Genomic DNA, 21766 nt, shown 5'->3' with positions numbered 1-21766 from the left:
CACTAGTAGTCTGATGTGGTAGATATCACACCAGCAGTCTGATATGGTAGATATCACATTAGTAGTCTAATGTGGTTCATATCACACTAGCAGTCTTATGTGGTCGATGTAATACCAGCAGTCTGATGTGGTTATGTAACACGAGCAGTCTGATGTAGTTCATATTATACTAGCAGTCTGATGTGGTTCATATCACACTAGCAGTCTTATGTGGTCGATGTAATACCAGCAGTCTGATGTGGTTATGTAACACGAGCAGTCTGATGTAGTTCATATTATACTAGCAGTCTGATGTGGTTCATATCACACTAGCAGGCAAATGTGGAGATTCATGTACACTGCAGCTATTATTGATAACAGGAAGACGCATAACAGTCGAAATGTTCCCGATAATTCTAGATTTAAAAATAAGAGTAAGGTAAACCTTTTAAAACGTTAAACATTCTACAACTCTGCGGTAAAAACACTCACAGTACGTTTTAATCAGTTACATATCTTTCTCCCGCCTTCAAGTCAACAGACCACTCCAATAAGAGAAAAAGTGCCCGGGCTTCCAATTTCTATCGCTTTAGTGTCAGTAAAACGAAGAAAACAAAAAGTGAGACTGGTTTGGTGGTGGTGGTGTGTGTGTGTGTGTGGGGTGTTACATACATATAGTGATTACTAGTGAGAACACTAGTCCTAAACCGTGTTCTCACACGCTTGAAAGAGCCACTTATTAAATGTCGCATACCGATGAACAGTCTTTCCCTCCTGTCTTGCCATGGCTGGCTTACAAACATCCAACATGTACTTCTGATGCTCAACGAACCAAGAAACCCACTGGGCGAGAACTAATGCTATTTACCGCTACAAGATAATGCAGTTTCGGGTTCTGTCAGGGCCTTAGGAGACACAAAACGCAATGACAGCGCACCTTTTAAAGCATCGTTTAGGCTAATCAGCAGTCTTTCGATACTGTGGGGAATAATGAAATCAACAGTGATTACAAGCCCTCAGAGCATGCCTACAAAATTACGCATTGTCAGCGATTAAGAAGTATCCAGCGCTCCGCTGTCGACATCTCTATCCACACATGGAAACAGAGTAACCATGTCATACAGTCATTTTACAGGAAGTATTAGGGACACTAGTATCCCTGTCGGTGACGTCACCGACGTGTAACAAAGAACTCTTGAGTTCGGAAAACCCACTCGTGTTTTCTGGGCAGTTTCCTGATTGTGAAGAGGTTGGCGTGGCATGAAGTGTTTGATAAATACAGACACTGAATCACATATCATCTTTTATCCGGGGAACAATGGCTCTGTAACATCTTTCTAGTTTAGTACAAGAATATGCCTCTATAACTAACATAGTGTAAAGAAAAGACGGTGGAACGTCTTACTGGAAAACTAACGGACGCGCCTGCTGCACGTGTGCCCGTTCTGGGTCGACCACTTCTCTACAATATTGAATTTACCTTTCAAATACTCAGCCGTTTCTTCCCATAGCGCAACCAGTACTTATAATTTTGCTTCAATAATAGTTAGCGACCTACGCTGCTCGATATTTCTATGCTTCAAATTTCAAACTGTTTTCTAAACGTCTAAAGTAACATCCGAAACTGTGAATATATTTTAGTGAGTTTATTCAAAATAAAGGCAAATTTCCACTTTATAATTAACGTTCTCACGAAGTAGAAAAGCTTCTGATCATACTGAATATTGCCACGAAGTATATAACACAGTTTTATAATTACCCATATTTTTTTAATATTAACTATTCAATACAGTCTCCATTCAGAATTTGGCCAGGTAGTTGGGGCGCTGGGCTCGTAATCTGAGGGTCGCGGGTTCGAATCCCTGTCTCTCCAAACATGCTTGCCCTTTTAGCCGTTAGGACATTATAATGTTCCATCAATCCCACTGTTCGTTGATAAAAGAGTAGTCCAAGGGTTAGCGATGGGTGGTGATAACCAGTTGCCTTCCCTCTAGTCTTACAGACAGTCCTCGTGTAGCTTTGCACGAAATTCATTAACAAACGAAACACTTAAAATCATTGTTTTTACACTTTTCTTTTTACAATTATTGTTTAAGTATAATATACAACACATTTTTCTTTATAATTCTATTTACATGACGTATTCAACACAATTTGTGTTTGGAATCAATGTCTACGTAACATAAAGAACCTAACTTACATTTAGGATAAACATTTATGAGACGTGTAGAACACAGTTTTCATTTAGGATTAGCGTTTGCATGATGTAACAACATTGATTTTATTTAGAATTAACGTTTACATGTTCTATGTAATACAGGTTTTGTTTATAATTATGTTTGCGTGACATATACAACACAATTTACATTTAGATTAGCGTTTACACGATGTATTTAACACTGATTGTACTGAAAATTAGCGCTTACATAAAGTATACAGGAAATATACAGCACGACTCTTATTTAAAATTAGCGTTTATATGAGGTAGACTATACAACTTTTATATAGAGTTACGGTTTAAATCTTGTATGGAACACAATTTTTATTCAGGATAAGCGTTTAAATAAAGTAAGCATCGTAGTTTTTATTTAATATTACTGTTTGTAACACAGATTTTTACAGAATTATTGTTTACATAAAATATACCAATTACTATCTCACAGTCAGATTTACAATTCTATTAATCAATATCATGTGACACTCGAATTTTATCTGTCAAAACTGTGAGCAGACAGTTTCGAATTTTAATTAATCATATTCAAATAATAGTGAATTTTCAAAATTTATTAATAAATAGCATAAGAGATTGTTATATATATATATAATTTTACTCTTACAACCGTGTCATAGCTATAGTTATAAAACTTACTTAACCACATACCGTGTTTCTCCGAAAATAAGACAGGGCTTATATTAATTTTCACTCCAAAATATGACACTAGGGCTTATTTTCGGGGGATGTCTTATTTTGATATATTAAAAAAAATGAAGTTACAAAGTAAAACTATTAAACTAACCATTTAAAATAAACTATTATTAAACTATTAAACTAACTGATTAATACTTAAACAAACTAATTAACTAACTATTAAACTAATTAATAAATTATTATTTTTTATTTCTTTCCTCTTCCTGCCACTCTTAACTAGGGCTTATTTTATGGGTAGGGCTTATATCAAAACTATCCCCAAAAATCACACTAGGTCTTATTTTATGGGTAGGTCTTATTATCGGAGAAACACGGTAGTAACACATTAGTTACGCTATACTATACACGTTGGGGGCAAACTCTTTATACCATACAAGCAAGTTATCTATCTATCTTGCAACTTGTTGAAATTCAACTTCTAATCTAGTGGTTTACTAAATAATACAACCCGTACACGTGATGTATTTGCACATAGAACGAGCCACTGACTGTGGTTACAATGTTTAATTACAAAAAACCTAGCGATGCAGAATACTAGCTAAGTCTCTCCAATCTGTAAGTAGATTTTGCACGTGACGTATCCTTGAGGCACCCTGCCGGGATCAAACTCTCCACCGCTGCGCCATCTGGACCAACCAAACGACATTAAACCGCCATGTTTAGACGCGTATTGATAGGCTAATATCACGGATCAGTAGTCGATGATACTCCTTTGGGATTCATTAGCGTTAAACCATCATCCTCTCAAAATATTTGCTGCAATTCCCGTGCTTTTCCTTTGTGCTCTCTGTTGCCTATTTTGAAAGGCCGAGAAGAACGCGAAGTGCGTGTACAGAACTTTGATATAACAAACTCCCAGAGCTCTAAAGAGCGTAAGTAACGAGCCTACAAAACAGCTATCGTTCTGAGAGGTTCCAGCTCTTCAATCCGGTCCCTAGGGCTAATTCACCTTTTCATGGCGTGATCTGTTTGCAAACAAACGACTACACGATCACAATGGATCTGGTCCTGAAGAGACCACGAGTCCGAACCACTCAGGTGGGACGGCGTTACTGGGCTATACATGTTTATAAGTAATTCCCAATAATAAAAAAAAAACGATCCGGGTTGAGCTCCGTTTCTCCTATACAAGATACAAAACCAAAACCTCTCGCCAAGAAAATGATTCGAAGAAAACATCTAAGTGGAAACAGATTTCGTGTCACTCAAAGTCTAAATGTTGGGAAGATAGAAACGACAATACTTCTGTCCTGCTTCTTTCCTGGGTTTCAGGATATGTAAAACTCTAACATAGTGACTGCTTGTCTTGCCCTTGTGTACGAGATTATACTAGCAGTAAAATATTTCATGTCTGTTTCTCGTCTCTTCGACAGAGCTGAGATACAGAGAAAGAAGAAACCTCCTACAAAGATCTGACAATGTGCTTTTGTCATCAGATCGATATCCTGTGAATATTAGGATCGTTTTTAAGGCCTTTTTCGTTGAGATATTCTTGTACACACTGTTATTTTGCTATGAAATAATTTATCCGAAAACGGTCCGAAGGCCACCAGTATGGTCAGATCTATTAACCACTTGCACTGAAATACAGTAGAGTGTTACCTGTCAGTTATTCACTAGATGGTCAGGTGGTTAGGGCGCGCGACTCGTAATTTGAGGGTAAAGGGTTTGAATCCCCGGCACATCAAAAATCTATTAGTGTGTCAAATTTGAAAAGTCTATAAAGTTAAGTTTTCCATCTAATAAAGTTCGTGCTTTCCGTGCAAAAGGCATGGTCAGGTAATTAGATGGATCCCCGTCACACCAAACATGCTCACCCTTTCAGCCGTGTGAGCGATATAATGTGACGATCAATCCTACTATTCGTTGTTAAAAGAATAGCCCAAGAGATGGCGGTGGGTGGTAATGACTAGCTACTTCCCCTCTAGTGTTACACCACTAAATTACGGACGGCTAGCGCAGATAGCTCTTGTGTAGCTCTGAGTTAAATCCAAAACAAACAAATATTCAACAGAAGCCAAAATGACGTCTCATAAGGAACACCTAACATTGCAATTTTTACTGCCGTGACTATTGTGAAACGTGTGCATGCCATGAATACGAGTAGAATTATGTATTCTGTAGATTATAACAAAGCATGACATATGAACTTGAATAATAATTTGGGTTTTATCTACCCTTGACAAAGAACACATTCGTGGACTACATGGAAGTAAATGTAGTTTAATATTTTTATTTGCCCTCATTTTATTTCCGGTCGTGAATGCAAAGAAAGAAGTTAATAAACCGATCTTCCGCTAGGTGAAGTGCTCTTTCATACTTTGCTTTCCATTTGTAAATTCAAAGATAAAGGAAATAATTTCCATTTCTTTATACAGGATACAAGTATATTCAAACCAGTTGGTTACTAGAGTATCGTGTGATTTCTATAATTACTGGATACGTGTCGTTGATTAAAACAAGAAACTGTTACATTATTTTCTCACTTTTGTTGCTACAGGATACGTGTCTTTGTTAAAAACAGTAAGCAAGGTTACGAAACTTAAAAATATTCAAACTAAATTATTACGTAGATGTAATGCCATCTAGTGACAGATTTAATAAATTATGTGTGTTTATGTACATTTTACCAACAAATTATTTTCCTACGATCCTCTCTACACAAATCGGTCTGTTTTTTTTAACTAAAAAGATGTTTATGAAGTTTTGTAGGCTGTTAATGTTCTTTTAACAGGAAAAACCATTACTGATGCTGCCATCCTGCCTAAGGTTGGTTGAAGATGTCATCTATGGATTTCAACTTTATTTTGTTTTTCCACCTGACGATGGTTCCTGGAATCTAATGATGGCCCTTGATGTTATTTGTTGGTTGAAACTGTATTTTACTTTTCCCTTGTTGGTGGTTCCTGATTGCACATGTCGATTTTATGGGTGTTTTATTTCACTTACCTGATGATGGTTCCATATGGTACATGTCGATTTTATCTGTTTTTCCCCACCTGGTGGTAACTCTCTGAGTTTCATTTTCTTTAGTGTATTATGTTTATATGTCACATGTTATAAGATTAACACTAGGTATCAGCACAATTTTTGGCTGTTCAGGAGTTTGGGAACTTAGGTATAAGTAGATCCTTCTACTAACATTCTGTTCAAAAAGCGAATTATATTATATATTAGATAAATAATTACGTGTTTTCAGGATACAACATCAGATTTAATTTTTTTTCTTACGATTAGGAAAATATAAAAACAACTTAACCAAAAAATAAAATAAAAGTGTATTGGTACTAAAACAATACGAAATGTAAAAATATTCATAATGTATCCACATGTTACGCAATGCTGTCTCCTTTTATCGTTACAGGAAGTGCACAACACAAACCTTGGAATAAAAACATAAGACTTTTAAATACTGTTCTCTGTTTTCTAGAGTAAAACAAAAAAAGATGGGATTTGGTATTGAACCTATATTTTAAGTGTTACAAAGCTTTCCCTTTGAAACAGGAGTTTATAAGTTCCCTTGGTCATTACTGCCTGAAACACGTATATATGAAAGATGTGTTTCTATCTTTTGACGTCGTATAAGTACCCAAACAATGGGTTTCTGGTGCATCCAGTTTTTCGTCTTTGATGTTTTTCTAATTTCCTCGCAGGGGTGAAAGTTTTTACAAATCCATTCTGAGATATTACTTTCATCAATGTAGAAAGTTCGTCCAGCTTATCAACTTGACCATCTGCTTCAGACATATGATAATACGCACCTAACCCAAACCTTGTCGGCCATAGACAGATGGTACTAAATACCTTATACAAACCTTTCCTCCTACAGAAAAATGGTACTAAACACCTTATGTAAACCTTCTCTGCTACAGACAGATGATACTAGAAACTTGCGCAAACTACGTCTGTTGCAGATAGATGATATTAAATACCTTATCTAAACCTTGTTTACTCCAAACAATTCACACCGAATACCTTGCAAAAATCTTGTCTGCTACAGTATGTCTCACCCAAACTTCGTCTCATACAAACAAATGGTATTAAGTACCTTACTTGAAACCTATGTTTCTAAATACAACTCATACTACTGATACTAGACAACTTATGCTTTACCCAAACCTTGTCTACTACAAACAGATAGAATTTAATACCTTACCGAAACCTTGTCTGTTGTTGACAGACAATAGTAGCCAATTTATCTAAACTATGTTTGCTAAAAACAGGGAATACTTGACACCTGACTCAACTGGTATTGAAAAGCTTATTCAAACTTTGCTGCGGAAAGGTGTTTAATACCATCTGTCTGTAGTAGTCATTGTTTTGGTAAAGTATTTAGTACCATCTGTCTGTAGCAAAGTTTAAATAAGCTTTTTTAGGTGATGGTACTAAATACCTTACCGAAACAATGACTGCTACAGACAGATTGCACTAAATACCTTACCGAAACAATGTTTGTTTGTTTGTCTTTTGAATTTCGCACAAAGCTACTCGAGGACTATCTGTGCTAGCCGTCCCTAATTTAGCAGTGTAAGACTAGAGGGAAGGCAGCTAGTCATCACCACCCACCGCCACCTCTTGGACTACTCTTTTACCAACGAATAGTGGGATTGATCGTACATTATAACGCCCCCACGGGTGAAAGGGCGAGCATGTTTGGCGCGACGGGGATGCGAACCCGCGACCCTCATATTACGAGTCGCACTCCTTAACATGCTTGGCCATGCCGGGCTTCGAAACATTGACTGCTACAGATAGTTGGTACTAAATACCTTACAGAAACGTTGACTGCTTGAGAGAGATTGTATTAAATACCTCACCGAAACGTTGACTGCTACAAAGAGATTGTATTAAATACTTTGCTGAAACATTAACTGCTACAGACAGATTGTATTAAATACCTCACCGAAACATTGACTGCTACAGACAGATGGCACTATATATCTTACCCAACCTTGTCTACTACACAGCGATGTTACTGTAGGTTTTACCCAAACCTTGTTTGATACAAGCAGATGGTATTAAATATCTTACTCAAAACGTGTTTACTAAAGACAGGTGACACGAGACATTTCACCCAAACCTTATCTACTACGGGCAGTTGGTACGAAAACCAAACCCAAGCTTTGTTTTCTACAAGCAGATGGTACTAGATACCATGTCTATATTTTTTTTTGTGATAGAGACAGATGATATTAATTTCCTTATCCATATCTTGTCTACTGTAGACAGGTGGTATTAATCGCCTTTATCGATTCTTGTGTGCTACACATTTTGATAAGAGTTAAGAAAATAGATCTTTGCATTCCAGATAAATATAAAATAACGTGTTTTTTATTTAAATATCTGTCTGTGCACTACAGACAGTATACTGAACATCGATAAAAGAATTGAACAAGAAAACTTTAGTGTCTTTTTGTTAGTTTAATGTAAAATGTTGATTAGGCTAAGGAGTTTGATTGTTTTTGAATTTCGCGCAAAGCTACATGAGGACTATCTGCGTTAACCGTCCCTAATTTAGCAGCGAGAAACCAGAGGGAAGGCAGCTAGCCATCACCAATCACTGCCAACTCTTGTGCTGCTCTTTTACCAACGAACAGTTGGATTGAACGTACCACTATAACGCTTCCGCGGCTGAAAGGGCGAACACATCCGGTGTAAGGAAGATTCGAATCCGTGACGAGTGGAATGCCTTAACAACCGAATTATGCCAGACCATGCTCAGAAGCTGATTATTTCAAGTAAAGAAATATCGCAGTTTTAAAAAAAAAAATTAAAGGTTTTCCACAAACTTTATCACAATATATAGTAATCAGTGGAACTCTGAAAACGCTTCAATAAGCAAACAGAATTAGGGTGTCTGATGATTTCACGCCTCAACTGATAAATAAAGGTAATAGAACGTGTACTAACTGGCTTTAATTTTTTTTTTAAATATAATTCTATTCTGTTAGTATTTAGTTGCTTTTGGTGATGGTAACAATTTTTAAAGACGGTGAAAATTTTCAAACTGGTTATTGTATTTTATTAAGAATATTAATAATACAGAAGAAATACTCAAGAGGAAATAAACCTCACGAAACTCGCGGACTTTTATAGAAACTACTTTAATAAACAGCTGTTTAATAAAGTGGCAGGGGATAATATTTAAATGACTTGTGGGAGATTTATTCATCTTTCATGACTACATGACTTTATATGAGACGACGATGTTTGTATAACTTGCGTAAGCTTTCCGCGCGATTCACGAACGTATACGATACGACTATGTTTGTATACATGACGTAAGTTTTCTGTACCGTTCATGGCTTAATGTGATTTGGCTAACGGGTCGTCGAAATAGGCCCTCGCATCTTACAACTAACAACCTACATACAATTCTTATAGCTTCTCGCTAGTCTACTCGTTATGTCGTAGCTGCGTCTAGCAGTCGCGATTGATTTATGCCTTTAGTGTTAACGTTAAATATATCCGCTATGTGGCGCTTGAAACCAGTGTAATATGAGGCGTCAGACCTTTAACGATTCGCCGACGACTTGATTAGTGAAATAGCCGGATGCTAGCAGTAGATTTTTTATTTTACACCAGCTGCTGTAAGAACATCATTGAATCAAGTTTATGTCTATATTCTCTATATCAGCAGTTCTGTTCGTTCCTGTACCGACATTTTGCCGTAGTTATTACGACGATTAAAACCTTGTCAAGGCACGTGATTCTCTCGTGTATTATTAGAGTATAGGTTGTTGTGTACCTCGCAGTTTCAACGTTCCTTAACTGACGTGGGTTATTCTTCAGAATACAGCCTTCATGGACGAAGGGTAAGAGAAAAGCCGTACTTGATTGAAATATTTAATTTTTTTATATACTTGAAGTTTCTCTCTACGTATATCTTTAATGGATCTTCCTCTGCGAACTTCATCAAAAATTAAAAATATACGTATTAATCCCAACAAATACCTATAGGTGGCGATATGGGGATGCAATAATTGAAATAGGTAGCAAACAATTTCAGAGTTCCAAATTACGCATATAAAAGGTGGCATCGTAAGTTATAACTTTTGTTCATGAAAGTCGTAAATATTGTGTGAAACCTTAGAGTGTTATCGGCGGTCAAAGAACATGTTATGACGCGTCGTGGTTAATCAAATAAGATAAATGATATCGTACGGACATCTAAATGATCTAAGTGAATGATTTCAATCATTTTTGAGAAAAACAAGACATGTTCGCACCTATTGTATAATTCAAGTGACACATTTGATTCAAATCATGGAGGTATAAATAACATCTTCAATTAATTTTATAAAACGAAACAAACCATAAAAAACAAAGTTTTCGTTCTTTTTTTCTACATTACACTTACGCGAACTTTCTTTTACAGAAGTGTAGACGAAACTAATATGAACTATGCATGTTCAGCACAGAAAATTACGGGCAAAAATTAACATAAACTGTGGAGATTTACCACAGAAAAGTGCAGACGAAATTAACTATTTCTGTAGTAACAACTACCTACACGCATATAATACTACTTCACTAAAGGTTTAGATAGAGATATTTACATTTAGTTTGATTTCTGTATTATTATTGGTTTTATATATTAAAGTGAGTACCACTTTACTGAAGGTTTAGATAGAGATATTTACAGTTTGATTTCTGTATTATTAATGGTTTTATATATTAAAGTGAGTACCACTTTACTGAAGGTTTAGATAGAGATATTTACAGTTTGATTTCTGTATTATTAATGGTTTTATACATTAAAGTAAGTACCACTTTACTGAAGGTACAGATAGAGATATTTACAGTTTGATTTCTGTATTATTAATGGTTTTATACATTAAAGTAAGTACCACTTTACTGAAGGTATAGATAGAGATATTCACATTTAGTTTGATTTCTGTATTATTAATGGTTTTATATATTAAAGTAAGTACCACTTTACTGAAGGTACAGATAGAGATATTCACATTTAGTTTGATTTCTGTATTATTATTGGTTTTATATATTAAAGTAAGTACCACTTCACTGAAGGTACAGATAGAGATATTAACATTTAGTTTGATTTCTGTATTGTTAATGGTTTTATATATTAAAGTAAGTACCACTTTACTGAAGGTACAGATAGAGATATTCACATTTAGTTTGATTTCTGTATTGTTAATGGTTTTATATATTTAAGTAAGTACCACTTTACTGAAGGTACAGATAGAGATATTCACATTTAGTTTGATTTCTGTATTATTATTGGTTTTATATATTAAAGTAAGTACCACTTCACTGAAGGTACAGATAGAGATATTCACATTTAGTTTGATTTCTGTATTATTAATGGTTTTACATATTAAAGTAAGTACCACTTTACTGAAGGTACAGATAGAGATATTTACAGTTTGATTTCTGTATTGTTAATGGTTTTATATATTAAAGTAAGTACCGCTTTACTGAAGGTACAAATAGAGATATTCACATTTAGTTTGATTTCTGTATTGTTAATGGTTTTATATATTAAAGTAAGTACCACTTTACTGAAGGTACAGATAGAGATATTAACAGTTTGATTTCTGTATTGTTAATGGTTTTATATATTAAAGTAAGTACCACTTTACTGAAGGTACAAATAGAGATATTCACATTTAGTTTGATTTCTGTATTGTTAATGGTTTTATATATTAAAGTAAGTACCACTTTACTGAAGGTACAGATAGAGATATTTACAGTTTGATTTCTGTATTGTTAATGGTTTTATATATTAAAGTAAGTACCACTTTACTGAAGGTACAAATAGAGATATTCACATTTAGTTTGATTTCTGTATTATTAATGGTTTTATATATTAAAGTAAGTACCACTTCACAGAAGGTTCAGATAGAGATATTCACATTTAGTTTGATTTCTGTATTATTAATGGTTTTACATATTAAAGTAAGTACCACTTTACTGAAGGTACAGATAGAGATATTTACAGTTTGATTTCTGTATTGTTAATGGTTTTATATATTAAAGTAAGTACCACTTCACTGAAGGTACAGATAGAGATATTCACATTTAGTTTGATTTCTGTATTATTAATGGTTTTACATATTAAAGTAAGTACCACTTTACTGAAGGTACAGATAGAGATATTTACAGTTTGATTTCTGTATTGTTAATGGTTTTATATATTAAAGTAAGTACCACTTTACTGAAGGTACAAATAGAGATATTCACATTTAGTTTGATTTCTGTATTGTTAATGGTTTTATATATTAAAGTAAGTACCACTTTACTGAAGGTACAGATAGAGATATTCACATTTAGTTTGATTTCTGTATTGTTAATGGTTTTATATATTAAAGTAAATACCACTTTACTGAAGGTACAGATAGAGATATTCACATTTAGTTTGATTTCTGTATTGTTAATGGTTTTATATATTAAAGTAAGTACCACTTTACTGAAGGTACAAATAGAGATATTCACATTTAGTTTGATTTCTGTATTGTTAATGGTTTTATATATTAAAGTAAGTACCACTTCACTGAAGGTACAGATAGAGATATTAACATTTAGTTTGATTTCTGTATTGTTAATGGTTTTATATATTAAAGTAAGTACCACTTCACAGAAGGTTCAGATAGAGATATTCACATTTATTTGATTTCTGTATTGTTAATGGTTTTACATATTAAAGTAAGTACCACTTCACAGAAGGTACAGACAGAGATATTTACATTTAGTTTGATTTCTGTAGTATTAATGGTTTTACATATTAAAGTAAGTAACACGTCACTGTAGGTACATATTTCGCTGTTCTCAGAGGTTTGGAATATTTCCTTGGAGATTATTTCACGTTGTGGTCCACTTATCTGTCCCAAATTATTCTGTATTACATCACATCTTTAGGTTTTCCCTAGTGTGAAGTCATGATTTGGCATTCATGGCGTGCCTGTTACGGTTATTTTTAGAGCTTTTCCTGTGAGGGGGGTTCGGCGCCATTCTGTGAAATGCTTTCCTGCTGCACTGTTACGGTGTTTCTTCATCAAGCAGTTCTTTTCATTTCAGGGAACTTTCCTATTAACATCGTCTGGTAGAAACACGGGTTTTGACTGAATCAGCTTGTTTGATTGGTTAGTAGATCAAGTGCGTGGGTGGAACTCTCGTCAGACCCGCTGATCCATCAAGTATATGTGGAATCCTAATCTACTCCACTAATCCAGAAGCGTGGAGCCAGCTAAGAGTAACAGCAAAGGCGCTAAACCCAAAATGGGGAAGACCAATAAAAATAAGAAGAAACCGAAACGGTCCTTCCTACGGAAAGACCTTAATGGGACCACAGACTCAGTGAACTCTCTCGGAAAGTTACAGTTGTCTTTATTAAACAGTGGACTTCTTCCAGCTTCGGATGAAGAAAAGGCTGTTTCACTCATTCCGAAAAAGCCTATTGAACTCTCCAAGTTTCCTAAGCATCTCGAGTTATTGAGAAAGTATGAAGTACTCCTTCGCGCCGAGTATCACGTAAGTTTCTTATGCTTGTTATGACATGGATAAAATAATGCAATGTTTTGTTTATTTTTGAATTTCGCGCAAAACTATCCGAGGATTATCTGCGCTAGCCGTCCCTTATTTAGCAGTGTAAGACTAGGGGGAAGACAGCTAGTCATTACCACCCACCACCAACTCTTGGGCTATTTTTTTACCAACGAATAGTGGGATTGATCGTAACGTTATAACACCCCCACGGCTGAAAGGTCGAACATGTTTGGTGTGACAGGAGGAAAGTTTCGTTCGTTTAAATAGCTTCAACGCCCCTTTTGAGACAAAACTCTGCGCACCAAATCTCCTTACAAATGTTATTTACTGCATTTAATAGCGCCCTCTTAGGAGTCGTCTCCTAGGTTACTCCTAACTTATTATCTGCTACTTTGAGTAGCGCGTTACAAGGGGCTGTCTTCTAGTTTACCCTAGATGGCGTAGCAGATATGGCATTTAACCTATCAAGAGCCATGAAACAGCCAAAGTTTTTGATAAAGTTAGTTTAACTTTGCTTCGTTTTTTAATCTAACTACTTCACTAAGTTACACTGTCTAAATAATGATTCAAGAATTACCAAACCTTCAACATTCCAGAGACCAAGAAGTTGTTTTCTAAACCGACGTTTCGCTGAACCATGTCACACATCATTTAACTGACAAGAAATCTTAACGTAACGAATCACACGAAATTAATCACATTAAAGTTGATCGAAAAGATAGATGTATAAAAGAGCAAACTTCTTAACGAAAGTAATTCTTGGTGACGAGAAACCCACTTGAAATATAAATGTACGTCAGAACGGTTGGTGTGGGTATTAACGCTTTTATTGATAAGCAGAAGAGAACAACGTTGCGACGTTCCTAGGTCATCTTCATGTTAACCTGAAGGTCGAAACGTTGTTCGTTGCTTATCAATAAAAGTGTTAATAGCCATACCAGCCATTCTGAGGTACATTATCAACGAAAGGTTTAATTAAGGAACTATTTCTCTCTAAGTACCGAATTTAAATCTTGAAGATACTACAGAACGTTTCGTTTCAATCAGTCTGTTGTTTTTTTCCCAAAGAAAATCGTGATTGCGGGTAATCTTATATTATTCCCATAGAAGTCTTTATTTAAATTGTCCAGAATTGTCTTGGTTTAGAATAATTCTATTTCTTCTTTCAACGATAGTGACTCCATTTGGATATCATACCATTCAACCACGATCTTTTACTGATCCGATAATCACTGCCGAATCATGGAAACAACACAATATTCAAAACACTTTATAAATTATTTAGTTCAAGTATAGTGTTGTGGCAGACTTAAGTCGAGTTCAAAGACTAGAGAAGCACTCTCGTGACTATGGACGTATACTCAAACGAACTTTGGACATATTTGAAACACTGTTACTGTTACTGAACGAGTCAATTAAACAAACTGTTCCATCACAATAAAAAGTAGCATCTTCACGTCTGTTTTACCTTAAGAGAAATAATAAGTTAAAAATGTTCAAATTGTCGGGCGTCACTTTTTTGGCCTGGCATGGCCTAGCGCGTAAGGCGTGCGACTCGTAATCCGAGGGTCGCGGGTTCGCATCCCCGTCGCGCCAAACATGCTCGCCCTCCCAGCCGTGGGGGCGTTATAATGTGACGGTTAATCCCACTATTCGTTGGTAAAAGAGTAGCCCAAGAGTTGGCGGTGGGTAGTGATGACTAGCTGCCTTCCCTCTAGTCTTACACTGCTAAATTAGGGACGACTAGCACAGATAGCCCTCGAGTAGCTTTGTGAGAAATTCAAAAACAAACAAACATATAGCAAGTCAAAAATTGACAGGAATCAAAGTTCAACTGATAAATAGTAATCGATCGTTAATAGCTATGTTATACGTATTGACGTTTTAAATAATGTTAAAGGGGAATAGCTGCTGTTCACAACCACGAGGTTAAAATGAAAACTTAAGATGTTAGGGACAGGCAGAAAATTCGAGACTAGATGATAATGTAGTGAGCTAAAGCGTTGTATTTGTGTTGGTAATTTTACCTCACATCTGGGGTTCGAATCTTACTTTTGGAATAATCCTATATTTAATCCTAAAATAACAATAAAAGAAACATTTAAAATTACAAAAATGGCCAACTTGGAATACATCGATCCTTCATATGAGGACGTGATAACAAAGCAAAGGCAAGTTGTGAAAACCAACGGATCTAGGGGTTTGGGGTGACAAACCCCGTAAGATGCAATATAAAATTGTTAAGTCAAACAAGGAAAACCAAGGTACGATTTTTCTGAATTGACTGTTTTTCAACACATTGTAACCAGACTAAGTAATTAACAGGTCGGTCCTTCACTTAATATCAAACTGAGAACTGTATGTTACCTTACACTAAATGTCAAACTCTGTTTTAACTTGCACTAAATATCAAACTGAGAACTGTAATTTATCTTACACTAAATATTAAACTCAGAACTGTATGTTAATTTACACTAAATGTCAAACTGAGAACTATATTTTAATTTACACTAAATATCACACTCACAACCGTATGTTAACTTACACTAAATATCACTCACAACTGTGTTCTAACTTACACTAAATATCACACTCACAACCATATGTTAACTTACACTAAATATCAAAATGAAAACTGTGTTTTAACTTTACACAAAATGACAAACTGAGAACTGTTTTTTAACTTACACCAAGAATTAAAAATGAGAACTGTGTTGTAACTTACACTAAATATCACATTTGGAACTGTGTTTTAACTTACAATAAATATTAAACTGAAAACTGTATTTTTACTTACACTAAATATCAAACTGAGAACTGTGTTTTAAACTGAATATCAAAGTGAGAACTGTGTTTTAAACTGAATATCAAACTGAGAACTGTGTTTTAGCTTTCACTAAATATCAGATTGAGAATTATATGTTCCCTTACACTAAACGTCAAACTGAGAACTGTTTTAATTTATACTAAATATCAAACAGACAACTGTATGTTATCTTACATTAAATGTGAAACTGAGAACTGTATGTTAACTTGCACTAAATGTTAATTTGAGAACTGTAATTATACTTTCATTAAGTGTCAAACTGAGAACTGTGTTTTAACTTACACTAAATATCATACTGAGAACTGTATATTAACTTACAATAAATATTATACAGAATTGTAATTTAACTTTCACTAAATGTAAAAGTGAAAACTGTGTTTTCACGTACACTAAATATCAAACTGAGAATTGTTTTTAACTTGTACTAAATATTAAACACAGAAGTGTATTTTAACTTTTACTAAATATCAAATTAAGAACTATATGTTACCTTACATTACAGTAAATATCAAACTGAGAATTGTTTTTAACTTGTACTAAATATTAAACACAGAAGTGTATTTTAACTTTTACTAAATATCAAATTAAGAACTATATGTTACCTTACATTACAGTAAATATCAAACTGAGAACTGTGTTCTAACTTACACAAAGTGTTAAACTGAGAACTATAATTAAACTTTCACTAAATGTCAAAGTGAGAACTGTGTTTTAACTTACACTAAATATCAAATAGGGAATTGTATGTCAACTTATGCTAAATATGTAACTGAAAACTGCATGTTAACTTACTCTAAATATCAATCTTGGAACAGTGTTTTAACTTACACTAATTATCAAACTGAGAACTGTGTTTTAAACTGAATATCAAAGTGAGAACTGTAAGTTAATTTACACTAAATATCAAACTCAGAACTGTGTTTTAACTTACACTAAATAGCAAACTGAGAAATATGTTTTAATTTACACTAAATATCAAACTGACAACTGTATTTTAACTTGCACTAAATGTTAATTTGAGAACTGCATCTTAACTTATACTAAATATTAAACTGAAAACTGTTTTAACTTGCAGTAAATATTAAGCTGAGAACTGTAATTTATCTTACACTAAATATCACACTGAGGACTGTTGTTTAATTTACTATTTAGATCATTTAGTAGGTACCATTTGGACTGTCAGATTACAAGATACACATGTCTTACTGACTACCCCCGTCACAGCAAACATGCTTTTCCTTTTAGCTGTGGGGGAGTTACTATTGTGCAGTGAATTCCACTATTCATTGGTAAAAGAGTAGCCCAAGGGTTTGCTGATGGTGGTGATGACTAGCTGCCTTCCTTCTAGCCCTACACTGCTAAATTATTGACGGGTAGCACAGAACTGTGTAACTTTGTGCGAAATTCAAACCAAACCTTACTGACTACTGGACTATGTTACTCTATAGCAGATTCTACTGACCATTTGAATATTGTACTTTACAACATAAACATGTCATACTGTCCATTTGACTAGGATACTTGACAACATACATGGATCGAACTAATATCGTACTTAAGGACATACACAGGTCCTACTGACCATTTTACTGTGAGACTTGTCAGCATGCGATGGTCATACTGAGTATTCAAATATAGTAATTGATAACATACATGGGTCCTACTGACTAAGTGACTGCTGTACTTTATGATTTACATGGGTCTTACTGATTACTTGACTCTGGCACTTGACAACATGTTCAGATCCTACTGACAATTTGATTGTGTTACTTTACAAAATACACGTATCCTATTGATCACAAAGTGCAGATAGCCCCCGTGTAGCTTTATGCGAAATTAATAAAACAACAACACAAAAACCTATTGATCACGTCCTTATATGACATAGCACTGCCGCTCTTCTTCAAAAGACATTTTCTGCCACGTGCCTTATTTTATTAGTCGATAACTATTGGATACGGATTTCAAAGTTGCAATCTAACATTTTTAAATAACCCATTCAGGTATCCTGTAAGGTGAAAATTTGGGTTTTGGGTGGTTCGTTCAAATTAAAACCAGAATCATTGGCACTTAGTGACAAGATGTTGGAATAGCGCATTATATCGCTGATCAAACTTTCGTCATGGTCTCTGAGGTAAGTTGATCTAACATCAGCCCTCAGTGACTGAAAGATGGTAACCCACATTCCTAAAATGGCACGATATACACTGTCGAATCGACAAATTCATGAATGAATTGTTTCCTTTCTGCCATCACACGACTGCAGAATAACGAAATGCAGTGATCAATCGTCAAACAGAAATGATTTCGAACATTTGAAAGGATCTACGATTTCCGCCCGTCCCTTATGGAGATCATGTCACGTACAATATGATTACAATGTGTACAACAAAATAATTTGTAAACACTTGGCAAAGCTTACTATTTTGTACTACAAGAGACTCACGAAACATTTGTAGTCAAATCTGTATCTTTATTGGACTAGTACTTCTTTAACTACAGGATTTATAGAATAATATAAAAGAACTCTAGTTGCACACATTGAAATATGTCTGTAAGTACGCTTGTCTTACCTCTGACATTAGTTAAGCCTATAATCGATAGTTAAATTAACGCTGCAACTTGCGTACGTTTTTTGCTTAAATATAGTTACAGCTAAACTTTACCATTCATAATAGTCTTAATAAATAAACGTATATTGTTATTCTTCAGTCTAACGTTAGATCTTTTTAAAACATTTAATATTTTGTTATACAAAATGTACACTGAAGTATAGCTTACATTCATTCACCTTTTGTTGAACTAATATACACTCGAATGTGCATCTAGATAATAAGGTACGCGAGCATTTTCTTTTTATGACAAACAAAAACTGAATGTTATTGTAGTATGTACTTTTGACAGTTCCATCAAATGCCAAACGAAACCCCTATATCTTGTATTAGGCCGGAATAATTTTTAGATGTACGTGTCGAACAAGATTATTTCCGGTTTCAGTTTCTTGCATTTCTAACAATTCCGCTTTTAGGCATCTTGCAAACAGTTCGCTTTACTAAACGACTTGACTTTAAGTTTTTATTTAGTCATTTTTGGGTAGACCAACTTTAAGAGGTGGCGCTATACTTGCTGTGCTTTATTCTCAATATTACGTAAAACTAGAGAGTTTCGTTATGTAAAAGAGAAGTTTCATCACTAACGACCTGAGCACGAGGTGCTAGTGTTTTTGTTTGTTTGTTGTTTTTTTTTCATTTGGTTAGGCTGTACACAACATTCACCATTACTCTTGGTTTATTTTAAGAAGCTATTTCTAACTGCTTGAAAGCAAAATAAAACGAAAAACATTGATATTTTTGGCACGCTGTATACACTAAAGACATTTATGGCATTATGAACATGTCTCCAAGCATTCAGCATCACTCTCACAATTGTTTTCTCAAAGAAAGCACAGTCACTTGGCATTATTTTGTTTTCACTGTTAAAACGTTCTAATGAATCACAGCTTTTATTCTAAAACAACAACTTTCACTCTTTCCTTGTTTATAGTTTCTTCATTTTTTTTAAAATTCCAAACAATTCCTTTGTGAATGTTACTTAGATAATTCTTGCAGTTCCTTTTTGATAATAAAGAAAAGTCTTCCCACAGTGGCGCTCAGTCTCTTTGGTTTGTTTAAACACAAAATTGTACAGTTAGTATCAGCGCTTTGTTCGTTGCAGGGATGGAACCTCGAATCTACTGTTATAAGCCCTGAAGTTTACCAGTGAGCCCCGAGGGATACAAGTTAAGAAGAAGAAAACAAGGTTTTGTAGCTTTCGGCGAGACATGATCCAGCCTTGGCTTTATAACTTACAGCGTAGATATATATCAAATATAGGCCTGGCATAGCCAGGTGGTTAGGGCACTTGACTCGCAGTTTGTGGGTCTCGGGTTAGAATTCACATCCCATTAACCATTTTAGCAATGAGGACGTTATAATATGACGATCAATCCTACTATTCGTTTGTAAAAGAGTAACCCAAGAGTTGGCGGTGGTGGTGATAACTAGCTTCCTTACCTCTAGTGTTACACTGCTAAATTAGGAACAGTTAACTCAGACAGCCCTCAGGTAGCTAGCTTTTCGCGAAATTGAAAACAAACCACAAGATGTCGAATAAAGTTTATACATACTTTAGCTTCGAGTTATATTCACGGTTTGTTTGAAGTTCATATTTGCAAGTAGTTTCACGTTTATAATTACGTTAGCTTTAAGTGTATTATTACAGTGAGTTTCGAGTGTATATTTTATATTTACGGTTTTTGGATTTATATATTTATTGGTTAGTTGCAGGTTTATATTTGGTTGTTAATTTCCAGTTTTTATTTAATGGTTAGTTTCAGGTTTATATTTTACTTATTAGCTTGAAGTTTGGATTTACAGGTTAATTTCAGGTTTGTATTTTACTAATTAGTTTGAAATTTACATCATTTACTGGCTAGTTTCAAGTTTGTATTTATTGGTTCAGATTTATATTTTATTGGTTGGTTTTAAGTTTGTATTTTACTAGTTAAAAGTTTGAAATGTACATTTACTGGTTAGTTTCAGGTTTATGTTTTACTGATGAATTTGAAGTTTTCATTTACTAGCTAATTTCGGGTTCGTATATACTGATTAGTTTTAAGTTGGCCTAGTTTCAATCTATCAAATCTCTAGCTTGTTAATAATTAACTAAACATAAGACGAACTATCTATTTAAATCAAGCTGTTTGTTTTAATAGTTGTAATTAAATAATCAAGTTCCTGAAATACAGAATTAAAGCATGCATTCTCTAAGTTATGAGAAAAGGGTGTGTGTGTGTGTGTGTTTTCTTATAGCATAGCCACATCAGGCTATCTGCTGAGTCCACCGAGTGGAATCAAACCCCTGATTTTAGCGTTGTAAGTCTGGAGACTTACCGCTGTACCAGCGGGGAACTCTGAGAAAAGGCTAAATTAAATCAACTCGTAAAGACCATCTCGAGCTGACACGTTTAACAAACACGAGCCACTTGTTCGTTTGTTTTATCTTATTCTTCACTTGTCTGTTTACACAATTTATTGTCTAACAAGCAGGAATAGAAGAAAACCCTGCTTTGTTTGCGAAAGTCAAACAAAATGTATAGCAGTTCAACAAACGATTTGTTCCTGGTTGTGTAACTGCGATAACAGCTCAGTTTTTATTTTCTCGAAATTGTTCCAGTTCGTCCCTCTAGTTTAGTTATTTCAAAATATTGAGACAAAATATATTTTATCATTTCGTCAAAAAAATAAGAACTGCAAAAACCATTTAAATACATTACAAATCTAGCATATTTATTTTGATTATTGAGATGTGATAAGAAACGTACATAAAAGTTGAATCATCAAAGCAAGGTAGTAACACTAGGCTGAAGTAGGCTTCGATGAATAAGAATCCAACTTTAGCCTCGTGATAAACTGTACACAACACAACTGACTCATTACACTTGTGAAACATTCAAACAGAATTTGAGTTCAACTAAATTTACA

General features: G+C 34.6%; 1 protein-coding gene across 3 annotated transcripts in view; it reads left to right on the top strand.

Annotated features, from left to right (window-relative positions):
- Positions 1–9406: 9406 nt before the first annotated feature.
- The window catches only part of LOC143248761 (receptor-type tyrosine-protein phosphatase kappa-like), a 61859-nt gene continuing 49499 nt past the window's right edge, over positions 9407–21766 (top strand). For 2 of the 3 annotated variants that reach the window (XM_076497452.1, XM_076497450.1), the window contains exons 1-2: positions 9407–9723; positions 12950–13402. In XM_076497452.1, the coding sequence (XP_076353567.1) occupies positions 13151–13402 (252 nt within the window). In that variant the 5' untranslated portion in view covers positions 9407–9723; positions 12950–13150. Of the gene's footprint in view, positions 9724–12900; positions 13403–21766 lie in introns of those variants that run through there. The other variant, XM_076497451.1, reaches the window with a different exon arrangement.

Source organism: Tachypleus tridentatus, chromosome 4 (assembly GCF_004210375.1).
Source record: "Tachypleus tridentatus isolate NWPU-2018 chromosome 4, ASM421037v1, whole genome shotgun sequence".
Classification (NCBI taxonomy): domain Eukaryota; kingdom Metazoa; phylum Arthropoda; class Merostomata; order Xiphosura; family Limulidae; genus Tachypleus; species Tachypleus tridentatus.
This window is presented reverse-complemented; position numbering and strand designations above follow the sequence as displayed.